Source organism: Telopea speciosissima, chromosome 2, assembly GCF_018873765.1.
Source record: "Telopea speciosissima isolate NSW1024214 ecotype Mountain lineage chromosome 2, Tspe_v1, whole genome shotgun sequence".
NCBI classification, from domain to species: domain Eukaryota; kingdom Viridiplantae; phylum Streptophyta; class Magnoliopsida; order Proteales; family Proteaceae; genus Telopea; species Telopea speciosissima.
Genome location: NC_057917.1, coordinates 69,138,949 through 69,150,563, shown reverse-complemented (window position 1 = coordinate 69,150,563; position 11,615 = coordinate 69,138,949). Strand labels below are relative to the sequence as shown.

At 41.2% G+C, this 11,615-nt stretch overlaps 1 protein-coding gene across 2 annotated transcripts; it reads right to left on the bottom strand.

Annotated features, from left to right (window-relative positions):
- Positions 1–1,104: 1,104 nt before the first annotated feature.
- LOC122652739 (beta-glucuronosyltransferase GlcAT14B-like) lies at positions 1,105–6,288 on the bottom strand. Of its 2 annotated transcripts, XM_043846564.1 has the most exons (5): positions 6,230–6,288; positions 4,785–5,520; positions 4,600–4,675; positions 4,385–4,500; positions 1,105–1,975 (listed from the first exon to the last, which is right to left on the bottom strand). In XM_043846564.1, exons 2-5 carry the CDS (start codon positions 5,356–5,358, stop codon positions 1,476–1,478), a joined length of 1,266 nt encoding a protein of 421 aa, XP_043702499.1. In that variant the 5' UTR covers positions 5,359–5,520; positions 6,230–6,288; the 3' UTR covers positions 1,105–1,475. The 2 variants fall into 2 exon arrangements, with proteins under 2 accessions (XP_043702499.1, XP_043702500.1); XM_043846565.1 differs by lacking the exon at positions 6,230–6,288 and having other exon boundaries at positions 4,785–5,523.
- Positions 6,289–11,615: the final 5,327 nt, after the last annotated feature.

Here is an 11,615-nt window from a genome sequence, read left to right as displayed (position 1 = left end):
TTTTTTACTGTTTTACCCCTGATCTGTATCATTTCACCGATACAATATTGATATGGTATCTGGATCAATGGTTAGCGATGCCGATATGGATCGGAGAATTCGATACCAGTACCTTAAGGCATACACACTGCTCATTTATTAGCTGATGAGCTGGATAGATCAGGGATCATTAGGGATTCTTCGCATTTGTGCCCTTATCCCAGGCTGTAGGCCGTCTTGAGGGTTTCCAACCTTGGAGACACAGTGGGGGGCAAAATGACCACCCTGTCTCCCCCATAAAAGGCAGAATTTCCACCTCAACGATGCCAGCGTGAACTCTCATTGGGTGCCGCACTCATGCGATGCCCCACAAAGAATGAGCGTAAGTGGATATGAGGGTATTTTAGGAACGTAATAAAATCCTGTAGGAGTTTTGTAAATGCTAGGATGTGGCTGAACCTTCACCGGGTGGTGAAGGAAAACTGTCCTAATAAACACAAAAGAAAAAAGAACACTGCCCGATAGGACCCCATACGCCCTCTCACATGGGGCAGTGAGATGACCACCCCACTCCTCCCCTTGGATGCTCGCATATGCGCTCCACTGGCCCCGCTCTAGAGCAGGTCCACGTAGTTTGGCAACAAGTCCCTTCCCCTAAAAAAAATGGTTAAGAGAGAAAGAACATGCCCTTTGGATACTGTGGCTCTTAAGTATAAACACCACACTTGCCTTATATCTGCAGCTTTACCACAAGAGCTATAAGCAAGGCAGATACACCACCAGTTTTGATGCCTCAAAAAGGTATTGCCTTGCTTCAGTTCTGGATATGCAGAGGGCTCTGACACTACCTGCCAGGTAGTTCATTAGACAGAGCTGATTACTAGGAAAACCACAAGATATAGGTAGTCCAGAATCCCAGCTTTAAGAGAAAAAAACAAAAGTAAAACAACTGTGTTCATCAATATTATTTTGTATAGACCATGTTTCACTGAAATTTTGTGTGTGTGGCTGCGGCCAGATAACAAGTTGTAAGGGAAGCCAAGATGGCTGGAAAAAAAAAAAAAAAAACATTAAGAGACTTAGGGAACTAAGCATTTAGAAGAGAGGCAGTCTAAATTTTGATTGTCGAAAGAAACCCTAAGGAGTGACCAAGGGTGGATAGCACAGCCGACCTTAATTAAAGAGTGGCTACCTGCATTTCTCAGCCTTGCTCCAATAAACAGAGCCCAGGTGCCAGTTACATACTGTTGCTGATATAAGCAGGTCTCCATCTTTGATCCTAATTAAAATGGAATTACCATACTTATGATGACAATTTCAAGCTCCAATGCCAGTGGGCATCATGAAGTTGTCATAGGTCCAACTCTATACAATTGCATACCAAGTGACAAAGAGCCCTTACTGGTACCATTCCATTGACTAATCTTTCCAATGGTTAACTGGTATTTGCTGAATCGAAAACCTCCCAGCCTCGAGCAAGAATGCTTTCAGTCACTCTAATTACACTGGTTTTTTCTAAACTTTGGAGACAAAACTATCCTAGCCATGAGTTTTGCAAGCCTCCGTGCTCCTAGTCCTGGTTTAAGGCGGCTCGGGTCCCCCACCTCAGAACAAGGGGGGTTACCAGAGCACCAACCACCCTGGACAAAGCTCCCAGACTTCCGGTGAAGGAGTTCGGTGTCAATCTTATCCAAAACATGATCATCTTGTTTGAATTTTCTAGCAAAGGGAGCATTGCTATGTATCATCTTTGTTGTATCATTAACAGTGAGGGTGTGTGGGTGTTGTTTTGGAGGCATGTCCCATGAGATGTAATGCAAGTCATGGTTAACAACGGTCTGTGCATACTCCGGGACATTGCAGATGACTGTGTGGAAGTAACCTTCAGGAGAAGACACAAAGTTGGTGTAGTACATAAGCAGAGTTCTTGGTAGGTTATCCCAACCCCATATGCAGTACTCCACAAATGCCCGTGACAGAACCATCCAAGCTGAACCTGCAAAATAATTGCAACAAGATCATAATGAGAGATATTCTAGGTTGATAAGCCATAAGATGATCATATTCAATATAATTTTGGTGTCTCAATAAATAGCGAATTTTACTCTTCATTTTTCGTTTTGATTATACTTGGCACTAAGGCAATACCTACATTGAACCCATAAATCAGCAATTGGTTGTAGATAAGACTCTTGGGTCTGAGCAGTAGGACCATGGTTGGACTGTTGGACTGCTAAAGTTAGGTTCCACCAGTTATCGCAAGCTCTAGGACTGGAGGCCAGTCAAAAACAATTGACTTGTCAACAGACTATCTTGGATTCTTCAAACTGTCGGAACTGGACAGTAAGACCATTGAGCCACGATCAATTAACATAATACAAGACATACTAGAAAAATTATGTGTACAGACAATAATAACACCCTCACCACTGTATTAGGTGCTCGGTTACATCATATTGTTTAACTTACATAAAAAAATGTCTGGGCATTTTACATCAAACAGTTTGGACTATTGGACCAGATGGTTAGACCATGGACTGCCAGCTACAGGTTAGGATGATCCAACATCCAGTCCAGTTCTGATTCTTTCAAAAACATTGTTGTGTAGTGGGTCAATGCTCGGCCTGTGTGTGATGGGGGATAGTTAGGATGAACCCTAGGTTCAGAATTACACCCCTGTAGTAGGATCTCAAGAAAACCCTAAACCAGAAATTAGGTCAACTAAAAATCAAAGTCAGCATTTATGGATGGGGCTCAGATTTTGGTATAAGGTGGGATGATGTTAGAATAATAAAACCCTAAACTACTGCAATGATTCAATGGTCAGATTGAACACAACAACCCAAGCAATAAAATCTGAACTTCAAAAACGAGAATTTAGGAGATTTTATAACAGCAAATCAGAGGCTTTGACAGCCCCAAAGCCTGGTCGAAGAACCCTCTTGGGTGGTCCTTGAATACCCCAAAATATGGGAGAAATATGATGGACAGATTATCCAATACATCCAATCTCGTTTTTTCAGAAAAAAAGGCTAAAAAACAGGGCTGCTGACAGGTTTATCTTGGTGGGCTCTTGCTGTGAATTTGATTCCAGCAGTAACAGCATATAAACAGTACTCAAAAGAGATCAAAATCATTCTCAATCTCAGGTTAAATCGAATTCCAGCAAGCACACAAATAACAAATGATAACAGTACTTACTTGAGAGGGAAAAATAGAGCATAGAGATGAAGGAGGCCTAGATCAGAATCCCACTAATCCCAAGGATTTCCCACCCTTAACTGAGTCTCACAGCAGCTCCATTGCAGCAAAACAGTTTTCTTTTCATACAAAACGTGGGGGAGCCCTTGGGCTGAGTTGTAATATGTCTTAACTACTAGTACAATAACTAAGAAAAGAACTAACAACAATTAAAGTAACTAGACCCAAGCTGGCAGAACATAAGACAGGCCACTAAGACCTGTTTGCTACTAAGGCCACTAAGGCCTGTTTGCCTTTATTCTTCTTACGGGAGTATGTTATGAGCTCCCCCGCATCAGTGTGCCACTACTCCTTTTGTCGTTATATATAGCTTATGACAGTTAGAAAACGTTTACGATACTAAGACCAAAAATGTATGCTCCGAGGAAGAGTTTGGTTGCAAAAATGACACACACAGACATAGTTGTCACGGCCACAAGGAGATCCAAGGTGGTGGTGGAGGCAAAAAACAAGGCGACGCCAAAAAGGCTCCTAGGGGACGCCTTGACAACTATGCACACAGATGGAGTCACTAGGTCTCTTCCACATTATTGTATTTTATTTTTTCAGGAAAACAAAATCAAAATTCCTGTCCTTAGCAATGTCAACCTCCCCCCCCCCCCCCAACCAAAAAATATATATATATATATATATATTATTCAGTAAGAAAAGCTATCAAAACTGTTATAGCTGATCCAGTAAAATCAGCCAACTTGGGCCTATACTGAAGAATGAGGCGTAGTACAGAGGAATTGCTCAAGCCTCGTTCTTATAAATAATCAAGTCAAAACAGTAATTCGCAACTTATCTAATTGTTTTATCAGAATAATTTTCAATATCTTTCTATAGCATAAACCTCTCTTAGGTCCTAATCACTTGATCAGTACCATAATTTCTTAACAGGCTCAATGCGTCCAATTTTCTGTTTACATGGTCTAGAAACATTAAAGTAACTACAAAAGAAATGGACTGAAGAAAGAAGGGAATCAGATTTCTTGAAACTTCCCTATATTGATAGATGAGGTGTAAAGTTTTGTGGGTTCAATTTTTCATTATGAAGAGAAACTCAAAAATTTTCATGTGCAGCAAAATAATGAAACAGTAGTAAATCCTTCAACTACTTGCAAATTATATCAAAGCACAAAGTAGTGGAAGGAGTGCTGACCAGTAAATAATTTAAAAGCTGTAGGCAATTGCCTCTGCTCAGTCGTAAAGAAAATATCTGACTTAGTTGACATAGAGATCCCAGGATCTATAATCAATGGCTTTGCCCTTTGACCCCTGCATCATGCAGCCATAGGATTTATCAGGATGTATAACATGGACAATTTGGAAAGAGACATGATCATGATATAGTTAACTGAAAAATACAGAACTTACTCCTTCCATCCTAGTCGGCTGGTGTGCTCTATGAAATTCAGATTTCTGTCCAATGATGAAAATGCAAAAAGAATATCTGCATTTACCAAATTGCTCAGAAAGGATTCTTAAAGCAAGCTTCTTAAATATCACTAAATACAATACAAGAGTGAATCAACATGTAACCAAATTAAGTTCACGCATACCATCCTGTGTCATGAGCGGATAATCTGAAGCACTGAGGTTTATGAACCAATCCCATTCTTTGCTTTTCTTGAGAAGGATGGCACATGCGTGAAGGGTATTCGAAACCATTGTGGGTCCTCTGTATGTAACCATGTTAGCTTGGGTAATCAAGTGCACATTCCCTACCTTTGCAAATATGGTATCATTTTCTACACGAGAAGCAAGAGCCAGTCGTTCCTCCACTGATGATTCCAGGTCCAAATGAACAATGTACTGGTTCAATGGGTGATAAAGCACACGAAGAGTCCTCCACAGCTTCTCCAAATCACCGTTTGATCCAGAGACCAAATATGCAAATCGAGGAATACGGACCTTGGGGGGTGGTGGTACTGAAAGCAAAACCTTTGATTCAACAAAAGCAGGGTCCGTCTGCTTTACAGAGACTTGTGATGGGAAGATTGAGAAAAGCGAATTGATTGTTTGCATTGAAGACACAAGACCCATATTGAAGGAAGTAGCAATGATGAAGACACAGATAAGGGAGCTTATAACAAGCGGGAGTACCCATTTCTTCTCCATGTTTAGTGTTTCCATAGCTAAAGAATTTCATGGAATCTGCTCTGTTTCTCTCATCCTTCCAAATTTTAACTTATGATTCACCAAACTTCTTCTAACCTATAAAATACTTCCAGTCAAGTTGTGAACTAATCCTTTGAAATTGCATTGAAGAGCTTATGTCAGATAGTTGAAAAACACCTGTTAAATTAGTACCCAAAAGAGAAAGTCAAACAAATTAAAACAGGTTAAAAAAACATAGAAAATTTAAAAAAAAAAATAGAAAACGTGAATGGCAGATGGATCTCAAGAAGTCAAAATGGATTAGCATAGTAAAACATTGGAAACTCGAAGAGAAGGAACAAACAAATGAGACGACTTAAGGCCCTCTTTCTATGAGCTAAAGTGAATCCACCTTTGTATTTGAATCAAACCAATGCAATCTTGACCATAAAGTCTCTTAACTCCACAGAGACACGGCCCAATGAGATGAACACAAATGAATTTTCTTTGTTTGCTTTTAATGATTGAATGACTTATAAACTGAACCACAAAAATCATAGAGGAATACGGATAGAAACCCAACACCACAACCCATGCTTCACACTTAATTAAAGTAGAATGAATGACCCATAAACAAAATCAGACAAAAACACAGAGGATTGTGAAAGAATCCCACAACCTAAGTCATGCTTTCCCAATTAATGACAGCAAAATCACAAAGAATTCAACAGAGAAAACGCCAAGAAAAGCACAAACAATGAAGATCAGATACCATAATATATATTCTTTATGCAATGCAACAAAGAGAACCCAAATGGAAGAGAACAGAACCCATCAACCATGATCCATGAATCACCCGTCCACAAAATATACAGAGAAGAGAGGGAGAGGGAGAGGGAGACAGAACCTGGCTTGATTGTGATGAAGCACCAAGAAACCTGTTTGTCATAAAACAGAGAGAGAGAACAAAGAGGAGTGGAGAGCGGGTGGAGTAATTAATATAAAGAAAGGGAAATCCTCTCCTTCCATTTTCAGAATTCAGAGGAAGTGGCTCGTGAGTAGGGAATCTGAATCTGTTCATGTCAGGCGCTGTTTTTATGACACCTGTCATTCGATGGAGGTTTCCCATCATTTGTTTTTTCTTCTTCTTTTTGGTAAAGTGGAGGTTTCCATCGTCGGCTGAGACATTCCTTATCTATTTTCTTGGAGGGAAATCTACATGCCAGCAATGTATGTTGACCATCAAATGAAACACGACATTTCAACCGTTTGATCTTCGTTACTGCATCACCCATGATCCACCGTCGGCCTACAGTAACCGTCGCACCTACTCCTCCCATCCTCTCCATCGCCATTGCCAACTACTTGCAATACGTAGTGGGTCACCATTACTCACCTAAACTGTAGAATGCGGTGGAGGAGAGAGAGAGAGAGAGAGAGGTGGGAGATGCTAGTCTCCGGCGTCAGTTCCTGTAGAATGTCTTTCAATGATCTGTTGCCGTTATATTCAAACCGGGCTGAGGTGGACGACCTGTAAGAAAGATGGAGAATGATCGGATAACCCCGAGGTTAACTCATGGTAACTCTGATGATTAAGTTAGAACCGGGCAACTGTAAATATGAGAGAGAGAGAGAGAGAGAGAGACGATAAGAGTATTCATGTCCCTGCCTACCTCTGTATCGTGATCCTTATATAGTTCGAATTGGTTTGTATTACGATCTAACTGAGTGGATGGTGAGCTGTTACGACTGACTGGGTTAAGTCGATCGTGTTGAGTCATCCGGGAAGAACGTAGAAGACATGATATTTAGGGTGTATTAATGATGGGAGACTCACACGGTCACCAAAGACCTTTCCATCGTACTGCCACCTGTATGGGTATATTTTTTTGTATATCATGATCCAATCGACCCTTCAAGATCTGGCAGTGGTGAGGACGACACTGTGTACTCAGAGAAGGGGGGAGGAGAAAGGGGAAGAAAGGACCGATCGCGGGTGATGCAGCGACAACAGTAACGAATGGCTGAGATGACTTCCACGTCATTGAACGGTCAAATACATAAAGGGCATTATGTGCCGAGCATTATAGTCCTCGTACTGCCACCTGTATGGGTATATTTTTATGTATATCAGATGCCCCCACTCCCTTGACTTATTATAATAAGGGTAAGAGAGTAAGATAAAATAATATACGACAAGATAATACATACAGATGTTTAAACATTTAAACGTATAATATTTAAGATTGAAAAAGAAATGACATAATATTTAAAAGAAACAAATGAAATGTAATACCAAATAGATGGAACGCCTATATTATTGAAAGATATAAATGTATGTAACGTCAAATAGATGGAATGTTTGGTTTACCAAGCGCTAGGTTACCCAAGCATTTGGCTTCTCGGTACGTAATGCTCGGTGTATCAGAGTACTTAAATAAATGCGCATATCATGCCCGGTTACCTGAGCATTATTTAGCCCGGTATACAATGCTAGCGTAGTCCATGCATTTGTTCTGTTTAGTGTATAATGGTCGGTATATACATCGCGACGTGACTTGTCGAGCAGAAATAATGTGATCCGAACATTGTAGTTTTCAGTAGAGAATGCTCGATGTTGATGCCGAAGTGTCCCGAACAAAAAGATGGATCGAGCATTTGGTTACTCAGTCAGTAATGCCCGACTTCATTGTTGTGGCATGGAGAGTACAATCGTTCGAGGGCTATAATGCTCGGCATGTAATGTCCGGCTTCATTACCGTGGCATGGAGAGCAAAATGGAATGCCCAGCTTCATTGCTGTGACATGGAGAGCATAATCGTCCGAGGACTATAATGCTCGGCACATAATGCCCAACTTCATTGCCGTGGCATGAAGAGCAAAATGAAATGCTCGACATAGAATGCCCAGCTTCATTGCTGTGATATGGAGAGCAAAATGGAATACTCGGTATGGAATGCCCAACTTCATTGCCATGACATGGAGAGCATAATCGTCCAAGGACTATAATGCTCAGCACATAATGCCCGGATTCATTGCCATAGCATGGAGAGCAAAGTGGATTGCCCAGCTTCATTGCCGTGACATGGAGAGTAAAATCGTCCGAGGACTATAATGCTCGACACGTAATGCCCGGCTTCATTATCATGGCATGGAGAGCAAAATGGAATGCCCAGCTTCGTTGCTGTGACACGGAGAGCATAATCGTCCGAGGACTATAATGCTCAACACGTAATACCCGGCTTCATTGTTGTGGCATGGAGAGCAAAATGGAATGTTCGGTATAGAATGCCCAGCTTTATTGCCGTGACATGGAGAACATAATCATCCGAGGACTATAATGCTCGACATGTAATGCCCGACTTCATTGTTGTGGCATGGAGAGCAAAGTGGTGTATTTAGTAGAAAATTTGTGCCGAACTAAACAGCTTTGTGGAGTGGATTTATCAGTTTTGAAATAAATTATAAATTTCATAAAAGAAAGAGAATTATATTTCCAAGTAACGAAAGAGTAAATAAAACTTATTGATAATATTTATGCAGATTTACTTGGGGACCGAGCTTGCCTGCAATCATCATCCGTATAATTCCTAGCTGGTTCAAGATTGTCTCGACAATTGGGTCGATTATTCCTTCTTTGATCTGTAGGAATTCTTTGCTTCTTCTGATCATCTTTGTGATCTTCACGATCTTCCTGATCCGGTCTTTTCCTGTAGGATTGTCTTCGTGCATTTTCTCTTTTAGCTTGATCTCTGTGGCGTTCATGAACTTTTTGCATCGGACCAAGAGCTCATTCAAGTAGTCCGGTGGCTTTTTGCATAGGGAGAAGCTGAGATTTACAACTGCTGGATCAAGTTCCTCAATTTCCAACTTCATGATGCTACAGTGGGAAACAAAGTCATGTAAAGATTCATCTGATTTTTGTGTTAGTGTGGTGAGACTACCAGAAGTCCTCTTATGATGGCGACTATCGGTAAAGGTAGTGGTGAATGTTGTACTGAGTTCGCGAAAGTCATGGATTGACTTGGGTTGGAGTTTGTTGAACCATATCCTTGCTACACCCCAGAGGGTTGTTGGAAACGCTCGGCACATGATGGGGTTGGATGCGCTGTAGTAAGCCATGAAGGCATTGAATCCTTCCAAATGTTGAACAGGGTCGGTGGTCCCGTCATAATATTCGAGGACCGGCATCTTGAAACCCTTGGGAAACTGAAAGGCCGAGATCCCGTCGGATAGTGTCGTTGTGCTAGAGAAAACAGGTTTCTCGGCTTCATCTTGGACTCGGATCATTTTTCGCATTTGACCTTGTAATTGCTTGATCTATTTGTTGAGGTGCTGGTTTCGGTGACTGATCGGCTGGCTTTGCCAGGGTTTCGTTGGATTGAAATAATGCAGTTTTGGTTTGCCGCTTACTTTGAGCGCGGTTTCTCGGTTTTCGACCGGGATCTGTAGAAGAAGATTGACTGTGGTTGCTTGCAGTGTGGTTTGGACTGATACGAGGAACTTTCTCTTCGGATCATGCTTGCTCAACCGCCTGAGTGTTCTGCTTGACGGCTGTGGTTAAAGCCAGAACTTGTTGTTGGAGGGTATTGAATTGTGATTGAGTGACAATACCAGGTGGGTCGGGTAAAATCTGAGATGGTTGCTCTTGGCTTTTCCCTGTACAGATGATGCGCGGAAGTGCCGTGGGATTTGGGGTGCGAATGACAGGAGAAACATGAGTGCTATTGGCTACAAGATTCTGATCTCGTTCTGGAGAAACTTCACGCAAGAGACTTGAGGTTGTTTCGATGTTGAAGGTCGAGAGGTTCTGGTATTTACCATCTTTGGTATTCGCGGGTATGACGGTCAATACTCTTGTCGTTCCCACAGACAGCACCAATCTGTTGCCGCTATATTCTGACCAGGCTGAGGTGAACGACCTGTAAGAAAGATGGAGAATGATCGGATAACCTCGAGGTTAACTCGTGGTAACTCCGATGATTAAGTTAGAACCTGGCAACTGTAAATATAAGAGAGAGAGACGATAAGAGTATTCATGTCCCTGCCTACCTCTGTATCTCCTTATATAGTTTGAGTCGGTTTTTATTACGATCTGACTGAGTGGATGGTGAGCTGTTACAATTGACTGGGTTAAGTCGGTCGTGTTGAGTCATTCAGGAAGAACGTAGAAGACATGATATTTAGGGTGTATTAATGATGGGGGACCCACACGATCATCGAAGACCTTTCCATTGTACTGCCACCTGTATGGATATATTTTTATGTATATCATGATCCAATCGACCCTTCAAGATTTGGCAATGGTGAGGACGACACTGTGTACTCAGAGAAGGGGGGAGGAGAAAGGGGAAGGAAGGACCAATCGCGGGTGATGCAAGACAACAAGAATTAATGGTGAGATGACTTCCACGTCATTGAACGGTCAAATAACATTAGAATGCAAGATTCCACACGCCGTCTGGGGGCAAGAGATCGCGTAGTTTGTACTTTGTACCAGCACGGGGTTAATGAGAATCATCAACATGAATGAGATATTTTTATTTCAGAGATGAGGAAATTAAACTTTTCAAATTTAATGATATAAATTGAAAGAGTTTTTTTCTAAATAACATTCAACATTAATTCATATATATTTCACAACTCATTATAAGTTTCAAGATATATCATCCAATATCATCCAACATCAATTTTAAAACCATACACCATTACAAAAAAGCATGACCAAAGTCCTGTTGAGCAATGTGGCTTGGTTGTAGTGTTGTTTATTGTTGTCAACACAACCAACACACTCTCGGAGTGATCTATATTCGTATGAAGTTGGGAGTCATCGCTTTAGAAACCCTTTTTAGTAGATGCATTGGTTTGTAGCTCAATTTCGGGGTTAGTGCATTGAACCTGAGAGAGATTTATGTCGGTGAAAGAATTAGATCGATCAGATCAGGAGACCAAAACTTACAGTCACGTAACTGACATTCACAATAGCTCTGCCGGTTGGCATCTGGTCAGCCAAAGCTCGACCCACGTGGTTCTTGCGCCCAGACACAAGACTGTGCAAAATTATAGCTTAGCCCCCAGTGAACTAAAAAATCTCATTCAATCAAATGTTCTTGCATGCGTTGTTATCCCCCGTGCTAGTGCAGGCGCTTCATGACTAGACAACGATCTCTTGCCCATTATAGTAATATTAATAATTTGTCATTTGTGTCTTGAAACGGGAAAATGAAATTTTCAAGCATTACTAAAGTCTATTAAGTAATAATTTAGAAATGGGGAAATGTTTTTTGTGGGAG